Source organism: Ornithodoros turicata, chromosome 6, assembly GCF_037126465.1.
Source record: "Ornithodoros turicata isolate Travis chromosome 6, ASM3712646v1, whole genome shotgun sequence".
NCBI lineage: Eukaryota > Metazoa > Arthropoda > Arachnida > Ixodida > Argasidae > Ornithodoros > Ornithodoros turicata.
In genome coordinates, this window is record NC_088206.1 from 58,420,198 (window position 1) to 58,440,367 (window position 20,170).

A 20,170-nucleotide genomic window follows, 5' to 3' on the forward strand; every position below is an offset into this window, starting at 1 on the left:
CACCTATGAAACTGGCTTATTTGTCCCTTTTATCTTGTTATGCATGCATATTTAAAAATTTCATGTCCACAACAATTTACGTAGGACGGCCAGGTGCTCGAATTATCGCAAGTGAACGACATCCGAGCTGGTGGAATTCCAAAAGTAAGATTTTAGTGTGATGCATCTTCTTGCATATGTGAGCTACCAATAGATGTAGCCGTAAATGCTGTTTTATGTCCAATGTGGATAGGACACTCGACTGCTCGCAGAGCTGAGTAGTAAGACACGCTATGCTCTGGACGAAGTATCTCTCACCATCTGCTCTGGGACGGACATGGTGAACATTAACTACACCCACGTCGTCTGCCCAGACCCTGAAACTGCCAAGGTGATTCTTCTTTTAATGTTGCGCTACACTTACTGAAAATATGCCAAACATTATGAATTGCTTTGTGTGAAACGTTTTAATCTTCAGTTATCACTGCTGTGTCATTCCGTTTATATTTTTTTGTCTAGACATGGCAGGCGGGCCTCCGTAGCATCACAAATAACATTAAAGCTAATAATGTCTGCCCGGCAACATGCCTGAAGAAACAGTGAGTTCCATGTTTTTTTCTGTTGCATGCATTGTGATGTTTTTCTTCATTTTCATTTTCTACCTTCATGTTGAGCTGTAATGTAATGTGTTGTTGACGTTCCTAATATATTGCTATCTTATACAGCTGGATTAAATTACGTTTTCTTGTGGATCCTGATGGAATGCTTCCAGTCAGGAGGTAGGTATGAACATGTCCTGGAATAGAGCATGCTTACATTTTTTATATTAGAAAAGAAGTGGCACCTGTTTTATTTGCTTAAACGCATAATTCAAACACTTGTGCACATGTGAAGTTAAGCAAACCATGTCATCCACAAGTAGAGCCTGAAGTTTTAGGGTTTTACCCGATTCTTCCCCGGATTGAAGGTTGCCTCTTTAGGGTGAAACCCGATTTTTGCCTGGCAAATTGCCCTCACTTGGATGTCTGTAGCAATGCACTAACTTGCTTGTTTAGCAGCAAATGCAGTTACATCCCCGTTTGTACCAAACCACTACAGTTAGTTTGAGTAACTGAGCCAGATTTCTCCCCCAATTTAGCATACTGGAAATTTTTTCAACTGAATTCGCATGAATTTAGTGGACATTTACCTGATTATTACCCCAGAATTTAGAAAAAGTATTTCCCGAAAACTTCATGCTCTATCCATAAACCCCCTGGTTTTCTGCTGCGGCAAATTCAAAATTCTGCAGCACCGATTTGTAAATGCTGCGATTTCTCTGTGGCAGGCTGTCAACGGCTGCTTGAAATGGGAAACACTTTATTTTCTTGGATAATGTGGGAACAAAAGTATTTTATAAAATTACAGATTGAAAGCACTGTTGTGCATTACATACATCTTGTGTTTGTCTCTGACAAAGACAAAGGTCTGTCACCTGCAATCATTTTATACCTGTTGAAAGCTCTTTCAGCATCTACAGAGTTCATAGGAACTTTATAGGAAGGAGCTTATAATACATGCTCGGTGGAAGTTACGGGACACCCTTTTTGTTCCTCGGCTGTAGGCATTATTGAAGAGTCTTTAAAGGCAATCGCCCAGACATCAAATCAAAGTCCCCCTCAGGCGAAGTATGCACAATAAACTTGGGCTAATGTTATCTTACGCTAAACTACAATCTGTCTGTGCTGGTCCTGCAACATGGGCAGTTTTGTAAAGCAGGCTTCACCTCATGCAGGGAAGCGTCAGGTGAAGCCCACTTTTGGGAGGTGTCGTTCATATTCGGCGAATTGTCGGATATTCGGAAATCCGAATATTGGGTATTCGATTCGCGAATGAAATACTTCGAGTGATTGATATTTGATTCGAATTCAAGAACCCTAATATCCGCACACCCCTAAAAATAAGGGATTCCTTGAAATTCCGTGCCAGACGAAAGATTCCGCGATATTTCGCGGAATCGCAGAAAACCCAGGGGTCTTGGTCATCCATGTCAAGACGAGAAAGAATAACATGATTGTCGAGTGCATCTGTCTTGATTCCTCCTTTCTTATTTCATTCAACAGGATTGCCCAGACTTTTGCTTCAGGCAAAACTGAGAAACTAGTGTATCAGTGCATAGCAGATGTTGGTCTTCCAAGTGCTAAGGTATTGCAACTTTTCCCTTGACTCGCAATGCAATGACTGATGCAAGTTGCACACGCTTTCAGAATGACGTGATTGACCCAAAAGAGTTTACTTTGGAGAAGTTTCAAGAACTGTATCAGCGGGTCTGTCCTCGCAATGATATTGAGGAGCTTTTCAACTCTGTGTAAGCCCTGATTTATTTATTCATGTCAACCAGGATTTTTATTTAATTTTTTTTTGGATATTAACAGGAGTTGGTGGAATACAAAGCAATTCACATAGAGTAGAACCTCGCTAATTCGAAGTCGTCTGGACGGCGAAAATTTTGCGAATTAAGTGGGCGTTCGAATTAAGCGAGCCTATGAGCATGGTGACGGAAAATATATTTATTTGCCGAAGAACTCACTTATCTTCGTTTGCCGATTTTCGAAAATGGCATCGCACATCACCGTTCGTTCAAGATGGGCTACGAAGTGTTTCTTATCGCTGTGCGCGCTGTTCGCGTAACAACCTTCCGAAAGTGATGGTGCGTGTGCAGATTCATTACCGCCATCATCACTTTGTTCATTTCCGCGAGCCGTGTTCAGAACGATGTCCCCCGTGAGAGTTGCGGAACAGGTCTGTTCTGTGTTTTCTATCCTGGCGTACTCTTTGAAAGCCGCAAAGCCCTCCTTGGAGCTTGTATCACCGGCAGGAGCTTACAGCACGTTGCAGATTGGCTGCGGTGATCGCCACTTTTTCTTTTATCGTCAGCGTCTTGTACTTCACCCACGGGCTGTCTCCACAGCCCACAGGCAAGAAGTGGACTTCGAAATGGACCTCAACAGAAGCACAAAACGAAAGCAAGCCAACACGCTGTTCGCATAATCCGTAATGGCAACACAGCTTGGACACTGGCTGGCAAGGAAGCGTGAGGAGAGAGAAGGTTGCGCCAAGTGATTGGTGGCTGGGAAAGGAAGTCGGCAACAGCAAGTGCGGGGTTTTTATGGCAGGTCGTTGTTGCGTGGGTTGGAAGCCGATGGTAGATGATGAAATTAGGTAGGAAACTTATATATCAAGCGGGATACGGGCAGGTTTTTTTTTTTTCGAATTATGCGGTCAGATCGTGAAGATGGGTCTGCAGCAATCCTTCAAGTGAACTGGAATTTCAAATTAAGCGAGATCAAATTAGCGAAGTTCTACTGTATACAGTACGATCTCGATTATATGATCATGGTTAATGCAAATTATTTTTTAGTCCCGGCCGGAATGGCTGTTCTTCCCGTATATTAGAGTTCAGATGATACAAACGTGTTATCTTGCCTTCGTGGATGATACGGATGAGCCGAGGAGGTGATAGATGTCGATATTGCAGGAAAGATAACATTCAAGACAGACAATTTCAAGTTAACTTTTCTCATTGTGAGAAGAAAGAAATTACATAGCAAGTATGCATTTCCTGCACTTTGGTGTGCTCGTCTACTTCATTTCTGATATGAATTTCGGATGATACGAATATTTTCTGCCACATCAAGAGATTCGTATCATCGAGGTTCTGCTGTAACGTGACACATAATACAAGCCAAGATAAAATATGCAGACAACACAGTACAGTACATGATATACAGTACGTGATACCAATCGACTGTGTTAGTTTACTCATTTATATTTCATTAGAAATAGCGCAAGATAAAGGATACAAAAAGCCAGTAGTAATACAGTAGAATCTCGATTATACGAATCTCACGGGGTAGCGCAAAAAATTCGTATCATCCGAAATTCGTATCGAACGAATTAAACAAAAATAAAAATTTAGGCAAGAAACTAGACAGTGACTGTTCATTTTCCGTTACTGTCAGTGAAAGAGGTCGGTCGTAACGCTCTTGTGTCTCCGTTTTTGGTCAATACTGACCAAATTCGCGAAATGATTCAAAAGACCCAGCACGTGCTTTCCATCCACGCGAGAGTCGCGCGACACTGTTCGAAAGCGAGCTTCTCCTAAAGCACGCGGGCGTTAGGTGAAGCAGACTTGCGGAATGGTGACGCGTAATGTTGCCAGAAGTTGTCCTGATATGTTCCCTCCACGTGTTCTGAGTCGCTGTTTTCCGTCAGAGCGATGTCACACAGCTTCGCGGTTTATTGCTGCGAGGGGGGTAAAAAGGTCCAAACAGAGATAAGGTGATAAGGTTCCGGGAAGTGCAATCCCTTTGATCTTATCTGATGCACTCTTTGATCCACCAAAGGGAAAGTCATTGCTTGCATTGCGCAGCATGATGTAAGGGAGTTCGTGGTGAGGATCGCCCTCGCTTTTCGAAAGAAGGAGCAGCGTGACTCGCGCGCTCTCGCGTCACGGGGGAACGACCTCTGTCGCATCCTCGGCTCGTTCGTATCATCCGAACTCGAATACATGGGAAGAATAGGCATTCCGGCCGGGACCGGAAAAGAATTCGTATCATCCCGAAATTCGTATCATCCGTGATCGTATCATCGAGATTCTACTGTATAAAATATTTAGGGTCTGACTTTTTCAGGTTAAACCCAATTACCTCCCCCCGATTATTCCCTCCCGAATCAGGATAATGCTGATTCGGGTTAAATGCAATTTCTTTCTGAATTCTAATTACATATCACGATGTGTCATGTTTCATGCACACTATTTAGTACACATGCCTGATGTAAACAGGGTGTCGAACCGCAAAAAATACGGGTTCGGTTCGGGTTCGGGTTCGCGTTGTTTTGATTTCGTTCCGGTTCAGTTCCGGTTCGGCCAGGCCAGAAATCGAACCGGTTCGCAAACCGGTTCGCAGCCCCGAACCGGTTCGCGAACCGGTTCAACGCTTCCGTTATATATGTTCCATAAAACTGCTTTTATCAGGAAATGCGTGGCTAATAGCTTACTGCTGTTGTCTGCATTGACGTCTCTAGCGGTGAGGTAGCCCTTTAGTGAGAGAAATGAGAAATGGATGAACACTTATTGCAACTAGAGTTCACGCTGTTGAAGCGGTGTAGTCCTGCTGCTTTCTGTTCCCAAAATATCTTTTTTCACACGCACAGTGCCAGCAAGATACACTTAAAGGAAGCCTAATAAGATGGACAGCGTAACACAGACGACAATACTTGCCGGCACACTGCCTTCGCAGCGTGAATCGATCTGAAACCGTACTGAAGCATGTCGAAAATAAACCTGCAAGCCTTACTCTGTCCGAGCTCACAGCAGTGTACTTGTAAATCCACAACACCACGGCAACGTGTGACGACGACACAACTGCGCTACCAATAAGCAGAACCACATTTACTTTTCAAAGCACGACCAATCAAACAGGCATCGTTCTGCGTACGCTCCTTCTCCACTTCTCATGTTTCTGACTTGTTTAATTTGTGCTGCTCACGTCTAAAGGGAAATCTTGGGCGCTTATTTGATCACATATTCGTCCTGTAGAGCTACATAACTGGCCTACTCCATTCGTGTTTCATTCGTCCGCGTGGCACCTGGTCTCTGAAGAGTAGATGCCGCACCGCGTGCGTGGGGCGCTAGCCGCGGCGCTCACAAGGACAACTGCGCTTCAACATGTTAAAAAGACGCTGAAAGTATACTTACTATACGTCGTCGTCTGACTGCTAGGTGAACATTTCTGAAATTTATGATATAGGCGCGTGATGATGATACCAATGTGTCTTCGTTCGGGGATAGAGAGGAACTCTTATGCTGACTTCTTTTATGTCCGAACCGTTTTGTTGCGAACCGGTTACCGCTATTATTTTTTACGGTTCTGCTCCGGTTCGGGTTTAACAGTGTCATGAAAATTTCGGTTCGGGTTTGGGTTTGGTTCCGGCAAAAATAACGGTTCGGATACGGTTTTCGGTTCGGGTTCGGGTTCGGGTTCGGTTCGACACCCTGGATGTAAATACTGTATTTTCTGGAAGACGACCTTTTTACCTGATTGCCTGGTATTACCTGAGTGAAGCACGCTTTATGTTATAAAGCGTGCTTCTTATGTTATAGATGTTTTATGTTATAAGCTTCTTCTATGTTATAAAGCTTGCTTTATCCGCGGGTTGTTTGCATGACAGGAGGGGGAAAAAACACTGATAATGCCTGAATGCATCAGTAGCACCCGATCTCAACCCGAATTACAGATTTAAAAGCAGCACCCGATTTTTCTCTCCCAAATCTGGGAAAGGCATTTAACCAGAAAAAATCAAACCCTAATAATATCACACAGTACAATAATTTACTCAGTCGAGATAAGAAGGAGTGCAATGCATTTGTTGAACTGACCTGGTAGGGTAGCTTGTTCCAATCGCTAATAGTTTGTGGAAAAAACGAGAAGCGAAAGCAGTCTGATCAAAAATTCTATTCAGATAAGGTACCTTCGTGGATGTGACATAGACTTTGCCCAATGTACAGTGAAATATACCGTGCTTTGCCTATATGTATTTAAGTTAATGTGACCATATTTCTCCGACCTTAATGCGGAACATTGGGCAGGGGGGGGGGGGGTCGTCACTCAAATACATTTCACTTTGCCAATACCCAGTGCTGTTATTTTTCCTTGATTTTTGGATTTGTATTCCTTTTTTGGTTTTTCCATTTTGCCACCCCAAACTCGCTGAACGCGTGCTTCCATTTCGTTATTATAGTCAGCGTCGTGGTGATTGATCATTATATCGAGACCATGGTCCCACCGAGGCAGTTTCATGAACAAAGCGTGCGCAGGCGATGTTTGCGTATTGTAAAAGGAATGGCTTGTTGGCCAACACATCGTGATGTTCCATTTGCAAGATTGTAAGACGTAAGGCAGAAGAAGGCCATGTGGGAGTAGAAAACCTTTGTTTAGCCACATTTTTTTTTCTATTCGGGGATTGTTCCGGTCAAACATGGGGCAAAACACCCGGGCAGGCTCGTGGGACAGCGGGACCATGACTGCAAAAGCGGGACATCTGGTCACATTAATTTAAGCTCATCTTCTGTCATGCACTAGTGAGCTTTGAATTCTGTGAATGGTAGATGCATAGGAAATACATTTTTATAGAAATGCTCTATTCCGAATAGAGACGCCCTTTTTGAAATGCAGCAAAAATTCCCTTTGTGTCTTAGCCCAACTCTGTGCTGGTTGTGTTGTGTTGTCGCATGGAAATTAATTAATCATCTAATCATAATGTCCAGTGTCACAGCAGTTAGCATTCATAGCAACCGAAGAGGAGAAATTAATTTTGTGGGAGAGGCTTATCGACGTAAACAAACTCGAAGTTTTTGTTATCAATCTTGACATGTCAAACAAGCTTGAATTTTATGTTATGCTATCACTTAACTTGAGCAAGTAACTGCAGTAAAATCGAGCCTAATATCACAATGATATTTATATAGTGATATTTCTTGATATTTATTGGGGTGCTTTCCTAATATCCCATTTCAAAACAGAAGTTTGTAAATTTTTTCACCGTTTGCATGTCACATAGAACGGAGGGAAAAACTGACTACATCAGCCTCAAGCAGTTCATCGCCTTCCTCAATGAGGTAAAAAACTGAATCTGTATCACTGCACGCACATGCTACATGTTGTATGTGCCTCTTTCCGCAGAAACAAAGAGATCCACGGTTAAACGAAATCCTGCATCCATTCTACGATGAACGACGGGTGCGCGAGATCGTCAGCACTTACGAGACAAACTCTGAACTAATTCAAGAAGGCCACCTTAGCCAGGTATTATTTTAGCTCATAATACTGTTTGGTCCCTTCAGGGACTGTAGCAGTAATGGGACGCACAAAAAGCAATAACAACAAAAAAGAAAAGCAAATTACAAGTGCATCGCACTACTACGTTGGGCGGCCAGGTACAGATGAACGACGAAGAAGAGGAAGCGAATGAGTGAACTCCCCGAGTTCTGGTGTCAGTGTTGTGGTTCGTACAGTTTGCGAATATACTGGAACAATAACTCACTGAAGCGATAATAATAACTGAACAAAGGTCGACAACAAAGACGCTGAGACAATTTTGAACGGCAGTGCATTCCAATCGCAGACTGAGGAGAACGTGTATGATGGCATGTCCTCCAGTGAGTGATGTGATATACCTGCTCGTATGCAGATGCATTGACAGAGATGTCCAAGTGAATGCGTTAGATACTTACTGTGCCATTCCCTGGGTCATAATCAATGTCTGTCATAACGTGTTCAGCCCATCAGATATTCTTTGGCAACGGAGGATGCAACAGAGCATGTATTTTCTTAGAAACGAGACATACACTTACACACTTACTTTACGCTTACATAATAGTCATGTCACAGTTGACACCAGCCATAACGATGATGTGCTTGATTTCGAAACATAAATTGTTGATTTGTCGCCACTCTTTAATCCAGAACCTGAAACGAGCTTCTTTTGTGCAGGCTGGGCTAGTGCAATATCTTATGTCCGACGAGAACGCCCCTGTTTTTCTGGACCGTCTGGACATGTACATGGAAATGGATCAGCCTCTGTCTCACTATTATATCAATTCTTCCCATAATACCTACCTCACCGGTCGACAGTTTGGGGGAAAGTCTTCCGTCGAAATGTATCGACAGGTACTGCTTGCTGGATGCAGGTGAGAATAATGTGCAAGTCTACAAGGACAACATTACAGTCACAATAGCCGCATGTAAATAAATATGCAGCAACCGGCGAATGATCCTTCATGAAAGAGCCACTTGCTGGTGTGCAGATAAATTCGGGGTGTGCGAATATTCAAATTCTCGAATTCGAATCGAATATCAAACGCTCGAACTATTCGATTCGCGAATCGAATATTCAATATCGAATTATGTCGACTATAACGAATATGAATATGAACACGAATATGAACGACACAACCCGGAAGTGGGCTTCACCTGATGCTTCCGTGCATGAGGTGAAGCCTGCTTTACGAAATTGCTCTTGCTGCAGGGCCAACACAGGCAGGACGGTGTTTCGTTTAAGATAACGTTATCCAAAGTTAGTTTTGTAGACATCGTCTGTGGAAGGGGTGGCGCCCCTCCAACGTGCAGTTTAGCGGTGCCGACGAGGGACTTTGATTTGATGTCTGTGAGGTTGCCTTTAAAAAGTTAGGACTCTCGAATAAGTGTAGGCTCACCTGAAAAGCAGGAAGCACTCTCATGTAAAATTAAAGAGGAGGGGCTTTAAACAGAACAATTGCATGTCTCTCTTGTGACAGTTAATGCCAGAAAAATCACACTAAAGCCATGGGCTACAAAATGGAAACTTTTAGTGCGAAGGTCACATATTGTAAATTTTGCACGAATATTCGATTCGGTATTCGGAATTTTTTCATTCATTCGATTCGATATTCGATTCGACTTAAAATATTCGGATTCGCTCACCCCTACAGATAATGTGAAAGTGTGTTAGCGAAACTTTGTTAAAGGTTACATGGAGAAAACCTGAATTTTTCAGCCTGGTTGTGGTGGCAAATAGGTACTACCTTTTGACAGACCCAGATGTTAATTGTTGCTCAGTATGACTAAGGCCCCGGGTTTTCCACGATTCCGCGGAATTCATCGCGGAATCCCTTATTTTGCTCGAAATTTCGTGGAAATCCGACTAGGCCGAAGGACGCGATTGGCGCGATGTGGATGGTTACTACAACATGCAGCGTCTCAGGAGAAGTATTGCGCACTCACGCAAAAGAGCATAAAATAAAAACGCGTGCTATGCACGCTCCCAACTGCTCCATGGTACACATGACCCTTCGACATACTAATTGGGTTTTGGAACAGAATGAGGGTGCTTGCTCCGAATTTAGCGTCTATTGCGATCAAGTACCTATAAACTCTGTAGATGCTGAAAGATCTTTCAACAGGTATAAAATGATTGCAGGCGACAAACGGCATTCGCTGTCAGAGGAGAACACACAATATTCTGTAACGCTGAGCCACAACAGTGCTTTGAATCTGTAAATTTATAAAATATTTTTTGTTCTCACATCCTCCAAGAAAATAAAGTGTTTCCCATTTCAAGCAGCCGTTGACTCCTTGCCGCGGAAAATTGCGGAATTTACAGGTCGGTGCCGCAGCAGAAAACCAGGGGCCTTAAGTGTGACAGCTAGTACATGTATATTGGGTGAATGCAGAATGGTGGTGTCTGTGAATCGCGTTTCTGAGGAGCTCTGTGGTAGTAATATCAAGCATGCAATAGATCCAGCTGTTCCAAGTGGTGTAATAACAGTAGGACTTCATGGGTGCCTTGAGTCCAACTGTGCCCTTCTTTGCTTTGCAGTGAGGGAGAGCCCCATAGCCATGTTCATAGTACATAATGACTTTATGTTTTGAACTTTGTTTTTGATGTTTGTATTTTTGCTACTTCCGTGTTGAAACTTTTAAGTGCCTTCAATTTTTGTCCCTGTTTTCCATTTCCATTATAATATGTCTAAGGTAAAGTCTGGAAGAGGTCTCTGCAACTTCAATAGTGGGGCTCAACTTTATCACGCTGGCCTGACATAAAAATGCTGTTTCATTTGTGATGTTGGGAGATTCATCATAAAGCATATGTTTTTTGTTGTTTGCAAACTGAGACTCTCAGTACAATGTTCATTGCTCTAGGTGTGTTGAACTGGACTGTTGGGATGGGAAAGGTGAAGACGAAGAGCCAATCATCACGCATGGCAAAGCAATGTGCACAGACATTCTTTTCAAGGTGATTTCAAATTTCTTGTTGCCACAAACGAGCCGTGCTTGAGTATGGGAAGCACACATACAGAGATTGTTTTGATTTCAGGATGTGATTTATGCCATCAGGGACTGTGCATTTGTGACATCAGATTATCCTGTGATTCTCTCTTTTGAGAACCACTGCTGGTGAGTTTGACCATTGTTCCGTGTCACTCCTTTTGTGTCCACTGTAGGTCAGTGGAAACCCTTTGAGATGCATGTATTTTGGAAATATGTAAATGATTTTAACTCTGTAAAGTTGACAAGTAAAATATTCAACAAGCTTTTAAAAACTATCGATTAGTTTCTATTAGAGCTGTGCGAATACTCGAAATTTCGAATATTATTCTTTCTTTCTTTCTTTATTATAGACGCAACATGTTACATCAGTTGTTTAGGGGCGGCCACAAAGCGGCAATGATGATCTGAATGAATGAATGAATGATGAAATGAATGTCTGATGCAATTCGAATGCTGTTAGCAACCTATTTTCAGTATTCGAAATTTTCGAATATTTTTCGAATAGTATTGAAGCAAGGTATCGCTATTGCCATTCTGCTGGTGGGCTTCACCTCATTACATTCAAGAGTTAGGTGAAGCCCACTTCACGTTACCGCCATTGTTCTTTTTGTGTGCGGCTCCATTCTGCAAATCGGCTTCACTTCAGTACACTCGAACGTTACGTGAAGCCTTCTTTACACTGTTTACAATATACTGTCACTAAAGTCTACAAATTTTGTGAGCTCGTGGTCAACACTCTACTCTGGGCATTGCAGGTTCCAGTGAATGTACTATCAACTCGCAGAGTTATGTTCAGTAGCAGATGGAAATACCATGTGCTGTTTAAAAAAAAAAAAAAGAGAAGTACAGGAAATTCACAATCTAAACATAGAAATGAGGAGATGTGCCTGGAGCAGACAGCATGGAACTTGTCGGCCAACTCTCAGTGCAGTTCATCCCACTAATGCCGTCTACCATACACAACACAGAGGGATCCTTCTCTCATGATTAGGGTTGCCACCAGGCCGGTATTATACCGGCACGGCCGGTTATTTGCGCTCTCTGCCAGTTGCCGGTAGGAAGGTGATACCGGCAGCCTTTTGCCGGTATTTGTGGCTCAAGACCTTTCATAGGGGCTTTTGTGGGGTTTTGCCTTCAACATTCGACTACAGCTTGAATAAATCTGGAGCACAGACCCAACTCCGCAGTCACCAGTTGTTTTCTTAATTACAGTGATGGCCACTAACCACTTCTACAGTAGTTTAACTATAACTACTAACTACTTCGCGATGGAGTAGTTTAACTAGTAGTTCAACTACTTTTCAGGGGAGGTAGTTAAAACTACTTCTTTAACTACTGCAATGTATTTTAACTACATCTATAACTACTTAACGTTGTCCATCAACACCAATCCCATACTATAGTGTTCTTGGACACCTAAATATGGATCACGAGCAGCGATAAAAATGAAGATTTAGTACACATGCACGGCACAATTGCTCAGCACCTCCGTTCTCATCAAACAAGTAGCTCGAGGAAAAAGTCAGAAGCACAATCGTGCCGTAAAGCCTGCGGCGAAATCGGACGTAGTTGGCGCCTGCAGTAACCTAACTACTGTAGTTAACTACTCGAAATAGTAGTTTAACTAGTAGTTGTCACTACATTTCTGCAAGTAGTTGATAACTACTTTTTAACTACAATCAGGTAGTTTAACTAGTAGTTTAACTACATGTAGTTAACTACTGGCCATCACTGCTTAATTATTCATTATTATTATTATTCATTGTTGTTATTATTATCATTGTTATTCATTAAGTCTTGTGTTCTGAGGGGACAAGAGCAGTGGTTGTACAAAGCTGTTGGTGGTTGTGTCATGCCAGCTACAACGTTCCTCACCCACTTTCCCTCTCCCACGAGCCTTTCGTCCTTTCCTTCTGTTCCACCTCCCCTCCCTCAGCCGGTATTTTTCACTCCGAAAGGTGGCAACCTTACTCACGATACGTTATGCTGGGTGAAAAGGCTCACATGTTTGGAGCAGAACACAATCCAATGAGAACACCACCACAAAATATTTCACCGTAAAGTATTTGAAATTATTCGAATTGGGCCTTTTCTGATTATTCAAATTGGATTCGCCGTCTGAAGAAATGATTCGGATCTGATTCACAGTGTAAATGAAATATTCGTAAACTATTTACAATTGAAATTTTGTTATTCGCACAGCTCTAGTTTCTATTGAAGCTTTTTTGAGAAGTGTTGGGATGGCTTTATATTTGCCTTTGGCATATACCTAAGTTTGATATTTGGATGCGTGTAACTTGGTCTTATGATCACTAAGGAACAGGATATAGAAAAACTTGGAAGTTGTTCGACAAACTCCTGGCTTTTCTTGCAATTTTTACTTTCTAGCAAGAAGCAGCAATATAAGCTGGCCAAGTACTGCTCAGAAATCTTTGGGGATCTGCTACTGACTGAGCCACTACCAAATTACCCGGTACTTTTGGACCCTACTCCTCGAGCCATTCCTTTTCTTTCTTTCTTTTCAAGTGTCTTGCCATATTCTTGCAAGCTCTTTTTTTCTTTTTGTGACTGCTACTTGCTAGTAGCTAACTTGTGGCTGTCATGGCTCGATGTTCTGTGGGTACTGCTGTGGTTCCTTAGGTGTGTGCGGTAGATGCATTCATTGGCTTTTGTCACTTTGTCTGTTTCTGTCACCGCATGCATGAAAGCTGTTCTCGTTAGCTACATGCTCTGCTCTGTGGTGGCGGTCCTGTCCTCAAGCTTGAAACGGCATGTGAAATATAACTGTGAAAATCAGCGAAAGCTTTAATGTTCACAACCCGAGTCAAACTGGAAGTGTTTGATGGGAATCTTCATCTGTCACATCAGGGTTTGGCATGTCCTCCTTTGTGAATTTGTGGCAGCACCTGATGTAGCACTGTCTAGTGCTAGATCATGTCAATTTCAGGAAATGTAGCATTGCTTTACTGTCACTGTAGTTTTTGCCTAGAACATTGACTAACCCTGAATGTTTGTGCAAGTAATGTTTGACTCTGATCGTTGAGTCAGACTGCAGCGCTAAAAGGTGGTGAATTGTTAATTAATTATTGCTGTAAGGGTAATAATTTGTGGATAATGGTATTTAATGGTGCCATTGGGTGCATTTTTGACATTACATATCCTTATCAGGGGAAGACTTCCAATGCTACTGTGTAGTGTCCTAATCCCAGCATGTCGCTGGTACTGGGTTTTCCACATGGTCTGGCCTTATCAAGGACAGGCAGTGCACCAGGGATAGTGTCAATGGCTTCACATCAACGGTTTTTTGTTCTGCTGTGCAAATAATTTCTTAGAGAGAACACAAACGCTGTCTATATCCCACTTGCACTTTTCTGTGATAGTTGGACCCCGGAAACCCACTTCCGAGCCCACATGATATGAAGAGAAAGATCATCATCAAGAACAAACGGCTCAAGCCAGAAGATGAGAAACGTGTGTCACTCTTGGTCCTTCCCGCCGGGTGGATCATGACGGTGGACTTTTCACATTGCAGGAGAACTGGAGCTATGGAAGAAGGGACAACTACAGAATGATGACGATGATGAAGAAAAGGAAGATGCAGCCGTAACCATCCTCCCTGCAACTGAAGAAGGAGGTAGGGATTGATTCAAATTCTAGCCACATAATGCTAAGCAGTGTATGCACATGTGTAAGAGTGCAGGATAGTGGGTGCCCATAAATTAACCTGATCATGAAAAATGTGCTGAGGATGTCGGATAGCATTTACATCATAAGTGTGGGCAAGCTGTGTCTCATGGAGCATGTGCACAACGAGAACACTTCGGAGGGTTTGTCTGACTCAGACCCTTCTACAAGCTCCTGGCTACAATACAGTTAATCTACTGGTGGCAGGGTTGTAAGGAACTATGATGGTCCTGTGATGCCTGTGGAGGGCCTTTGATGATTCAATGTGGCCCATGTTTTGCGGCACACAAGGTCCAAAAGACATGACGTGTGACAAGAATGCAGAATTAAAGTCTAATCTTGAACTTGTCAATACACATATATTGAAAGTTCCACCCACGTTTATCCCTCACTATCCATGACTGATAACGCATGACTTGGTAACGCTCATCATGTGTCATAATGTCAAGTGACTTGCGTAACGGTGCTCCGCACAGCGTCTAGCTGCATAATAGTGACGTTCTGTGCGGTGTGGCAGCGCGGTAATTTTAAAGAAAAACAAAGGGATCTCTTGGCCAGATCGTTTTATGTAGAGTAAGATCTAGCTTCCTCTTCACAAACAGTTACAGGAATTTAACGCTGAATCAGCCTTTTCAGGCCCCATTCAACACTGATAACTGATAATTTACTGACAATGCTTTCTATGTAACTTCCCCATCCTAGCATCTTACAAACTATGGAAGAAGTGAAAAAATACCTACCTACTTATCTTAACCTCAAGGCGCAAGTTCTTTTGAAGGACATTTTGAGGCACTACACTTGACAGTTTGGAATTGCATCTGAAGCCTTTTCCTATTGTGAGCCAACTAGCGAGCTCGAACCATAGCATAAAGGCAGACGTTTCTGCAATTTATATCGGGTTCGGTCCAGTATGCAAAGGTTGTACACCGTATGAAATACTTTTGCTCTTTTATCGCACATAGTATAGGTGTGTGCAAGCGCAGTGTTAGTGTACGTACTCTATCACTCAGCTCTAGTAACAGTGTGTGAACCCCCCCGTTCTCCACAGTTGAGGGGAATTCGGTTGAAGTGAATTCAGTCGAGGTGAGCTCACCCACCGAGGAAATTGCAGGATCGAAAAGTGAGTCTTGTGACAAATGGTGTATTAGCACTCATTAAACGGTGGTGGATGTCCGCTTCGTGTGGTGCTTGATTCTTCAAGCTGGAGAATCTCTCTGCGTGCTCCGCTTTCTTGCTGCATATCTTCTCCTCTTGCTCTGGATTTCTCACGCTTTCTGAATCTTGTGCTTGGTACTCCGTAGAAATTAGCAGCATAGCCGAAGGTAGCGGGATGTGCGAAGAAAAGATGACGGCACAGAGCATGAGGTTTCACAGATGATATGGGGTCTCTCTTGGCCAATGCGCCTGTAGCCTTTAACACCTTTTTTGTCGTATTGTGTCCTGCAGAGCAGTACAAATGTGCAGGTTACCCAAGCGTGACAGTCTGCAGAAGTTATTGAGTTCAAATATGTACCACAAAGCAGAAGAAGAGAAACTGCACTCCCAAGAAGTGCATGTAGAGCAACACATTTTTTTCTGGCTGCATAGTGATTATTGTACAGTGATCTTCTCTTTACGTATATTAACCTCATCGTAAGTAACCTGAAGACAGGAACGTGTGCAGTGTTCACGATGCTGCACTTCCTTTTGCTTCTCTGCACCCTTTGGCTTGTCGTTCCTCACCGGATTGAAGCAACAAAATGCATCCCGATGTATGCACTTAGATGTTGTCACCCTACTAATATTTTGAAACTCTAGTAGCAGTGGACGATTAACCCTCTTAACAGGTACAGTACAAACCATAGAGAGCACCTGCAACAGTTGTCATCTTTTGTGTGTGTATTAAAAAAAAAGCTATGCTCTAGCCCTTCATACTAAAGTCCTCATATCTCAGTACCATTGCCTCTGTACTGGGATAACATGCACATGATGTAGTTAGTGCTTATTTTAGAAGTAGTCAATACCGTGGGCATTGTAGTACGGTATGGATACTGTAGGCCTAGCTCCTAGTTCATAGCACGTTTTGACATCGTAAATGCTGTGCAGTTAGCATTATATCTATATATACATATTCAGTTTTGATATGTAATCCTGTACAATGCCTTATTCTGGTTAGTTGGTCTTTGTTAGCTGCTGCCCTTGCATTCATAATCTCTGCTTCTTCTTTTTCTGTCTTTTTCATATGCTTCCTTTGTACTATCCAGAAAAGAAGGTGAGTACTGTTGGTAAACAGCTGTTTCCTGCACATCGTAGCAAAGCCTGCTTTTACCTTTCTTAAACGCGTATTCCAACAGAGGAAAGTGAAGAAAGCAACGAGCGTCCAGAATAATGATATGCAGGAAATCCATCAGTGAAGCAACAGTCACTGTTGGATTTCCTGCATATCACGTGTATTCCAACCTAAAATGTGAATGGTTCAAAAATATACTACCGTAATTTCACGCGTATAAGCCGTTTTTAGGAACATTTTGAAAATTTCCTGGCGGATAAGCCGCGGGCAATACGACACGACTGATTTGTGCGGTAAACCAGTGGTGCAGATATAAACTTCCAACAAAGGAAACCGTAGAGAAAGCCATAAACTATGTTGTTCACATTCCGGGGTTGGCATGGTGTACAACAAAGGAGGTCAGTTCTAGTGTTCTACTAAGATCGGATTGTGCCCTTCTTGCGCGTTTTTTACTGGATCGATGGGTCAGTGGTCTTCCATGAATCACTGACACCCCTTTCGTTAAAGCTGCATGGGGGAAGGTACCAGGGAGGTCAGTCTACTTGAATGTGAATGCGCCCCTGTTATGTATTGTTCATGCATTGGCAGGGCGGTACTGTTCTGGAGACACTGTTGGTCCTTTTTTTAAAACCTGGGTATGGGGAAAATACCCCGGAAAAATAGTCATCAGATAAGCCGCACCGGTGGATAAGCCTCAGAGCGCCCGCAAAAAAAAAAAAAAATTGAGCATAAGCCGCGGCTATACACGTGAAATTACGGTGCTTTGTGACTGTATTTCATCATGATGAGGAAATTACAAGTTGTGGCTCTCTGAATTCAAGAAAATGGGCAATATAATTAAATGTATCATCTTCAATGTCATGCAAAGATGATGCAAGAGCAGTAGGTTAGGCTGTGCAAACACTAGAAATATTGAGGCAGTAGTACAAAACGAACTTTGAGCTTGCGGAACACCGGGGGATGCTGGTTTTTAGCCCCTTCGTGTAGTCTCGTCATTCCCCGGTGTTCCTCAAGCTCAAGGTTTGTTCTGCACTATGAACGTTCACCAGCTAACCACCATCCTTCCAATTTTGCGGAAGCTCCTTAAAGTTGCGAGGGAGCTCTTTCATCAGCCATTGTTATCATCACTATCGTGATGACTCCTATCACCGTGCACCTCAATGATGACTTGCATAAATTTGCCATGGGAGTTTTCTCGCTTTTCTTTGGTGGGGCAGCAGACACATACTGGTGGCTTTGTGGCTATTTCGAATAAAGGCTTTGAAGATTAGGTCTGCTCAATAGTTCTGACAGATTTTATGCCAATTTCATACCTAGATGTGCAAAAACTAGTCAACGACTGCATCGTTCGTTACGGTAACGCATCCTGAAGCATCTTTCCATTAGGATGCTGGCGAAGCGTTCTGAATAACGTTCAGGAACCAAGTATTTTTTTACTTTATATTTTGCTTCATGCTCACTTGATGGACCATTCTTTCCGTGTTATTTTTTGTATAACAATAAAAAAAAACTTTCTGAGCATTTATTTATTTTTGATTGTTGACATACGGAGACTTGCTGTCCCACATATGAGAAAATATAGAATGCAGATGACCTTACCCTGGGATCACCTGCATGTAAAGCACAACACACAATAAAAGTAGAAGGAGGGCTTTTTTTTTACTTTTTACTTTTTATTCGTGTTCATTGATGAAAGTTGTCATGCAGTTGGGAACCCTGTAGAAGGACACATTGTTATCTCAGTTGAGGACACAACAACAGTAGAGTGTGTCAGGGATTATAGGATGTAAGTAGAGGTATGGTCGTACTGAGGGGGGAAACCTTGTATTAAACAGCAGGGGCTTCACACTGTTGAGCAGGCTATTGTGAACGTTGTGCTAAACTGCTCAAAGCAGATGGCGCTGACACGTTATTTTCAGTGGTAAAATCTTTTTGCAGTAGTTCAACATTTGACGATCCTACACATTGTCCTTTGTCTTGCAACTGTAGCAAGGCTTATGGTCGTTTAATGGATCCAGACAACCTTTCAGGCACTTGTGTGAACGGTGATGAACAGTTCTTCGTTGTAGCTGTGTTTGGTCATGTGCGTCGAAACCTAATTACGCAACTACATTATTCTAGGTGGAGCCCCAACTTGAAGAGCAGCTTGCCATGGCCCACTACCAATACACAGGTGCCACAGTGCATGTGCACCCGTTCCTCTCCTCTCTCGTGAACTATGCCCAGCCCGTCAAGTTCCAGGGATTTGATGTTGCTGAGGAACGCAACCTCCACTACAACATGTCCTCGTTCGCTGAAACAGCAGCTCTGGGATGCCTCAAATCACAAGCCATTGAGTTTGTCAAGTATCCTTACTTCTGTTCTTTGCTTGATATTATACATATAACTTCTGATCAGGTGTTTCTTTTACCTAGAATTTGTCTTTCATGTCTTTCTTGGGAAATTTCATGCAACTTTTTTGGTGGTACAGTTTGGTGTAGGACTAAATTATTTAAATTGATCAAATTAATTTGTTACAAATTAATTTAATTGATATTTGTCAATAATTTAAATTAATAATTGATTTGTTGTTAATTAGTAAAACAGGATTAGCAGTTGAACTAGCATTCACCAAAATAAATTCTACTCCCAAAACCCTGCAGGCCTCTCCGCTGGGGAGAGCTCCCCCAAATTTTTTCATCCCACCCACCCACAAGTTGTGACAAACGAAATGCAAGACACTGAAAGGTAACAGTTTTGCTGAATGTTCAAGTGTCATCCGTAAAATGAAGTGTCATCTGTAAAAATACAAACTATTTTGAAGTGAATGAAGGTATTACAGAGAGAGATAACGTATGATGCTCATTTTTTGCTAAAAGACACGATTGATAATAAATGTTACTGTTTGTTTTCTAAGCTCCATTTGAATGTCAATCTAAAGTTGATAGAATATTGCAAAATAAAATGTTGTTCACTGCTAATTTTTTGAATTACATCTCATATACTGCGCACCGTTTTTCTTTTGTACCTAATGCACATTGTATGCATTGGGCTCCCCTGAATGCAAGATCTTGTATGCATCAATCAAGATATCAAGAATGCAAGATGACGTGTGTTGTCCTTAATTAAGTCTCAGTTATAATAAACGACAGTTGAGCAGGATCTACCCAAAAGGTACCAGGGCTGATTCAAGCAATTTTCTTCCACAGGTAAGTGGGCAATTCTATCACAAACTCTTTCTTTCTTTCTTTTATTGCTGGGTTATTCCATGGCAAGTAATTTTATCGCGCTGCTCGACCACCCCACAAGGTATTTCACATAATTTATCTGCATTGAGGGCTGGTGCAGACGAGCTGTTGCAAAGTTTACAGCTCAAAATATAGCTCAGTGTACCGTATATACTCGCATA

General features: G+C 42.4%; 1 protein-coding gene across 1 annotated transcript in view; it reads left to right on the forward strand.

Annotated features, from left to right (window-relative positions):
- Window positions 1–20,170, forward strand: part of LOC135396803 (1-phosphatidylinositol 4,5-bisphosphate phosphodiesterase-like) — a 53,138-nt gene that overhangs the window by 12,300 nt on the left and 20,668 nt on the right. The window contains exons 5-21 of the mRNA XM_064627991.1: window positions 85–144; window positions 233–370; window positions 499–578; window positions 705–758; window positions 2,082–2,163; window positions 2,226–2,326; window positions 7,582–7,639; window positions 7,704–7,826; window positions 8,514–8,710; window positions 10,701–10,794; window positions 10,876–10,955; window positions 13,218–13,302; window positions 14,210–14,300; window positions 14,362–14,469; window positions 15,224–15,237; window positions 18,904–19,127; window positions 19,898–19,970. Coding sequence (XP_064484061.1) covers window positions 85–144; window positions 233–370; window positions 499–578; window positions 705–758; window positions 2,082–2,163; window positions 2,226–2,326; window positions 7,582–7,639; window positions 7,704–7,826; window positions 8,514–8,710; window positions 10,701–10,794; window positions 10,876–10,955; window positions 13,218–13,302; window positions 14,210–14,300; window positions 14,362–14,469; window positions 15,224–15,237; window positions 18,904–19,127; window positions 19,898–19,970 — 1,662 coding nt within the window. The remainder of the gene's footprint in view (window positions 1–84; window positions 145–232; window positions 371–498; window positions 579–704; window positions 759–2,081; window positions 2,164–2,225; window positions 2,327–7,581; window positions 7,640–7,703; window positions 7,827–8,513; window positions 8,711–10,700; window positions 10,795–10,875; window positions 10,956–13,217; window positions 13,303–14,209; window positions 14,301–14,361; window positions 14,470–15,223; window positions 15,238–18,903; window positions 19,128–19,897; window positions 19,971–20,170) is intronic.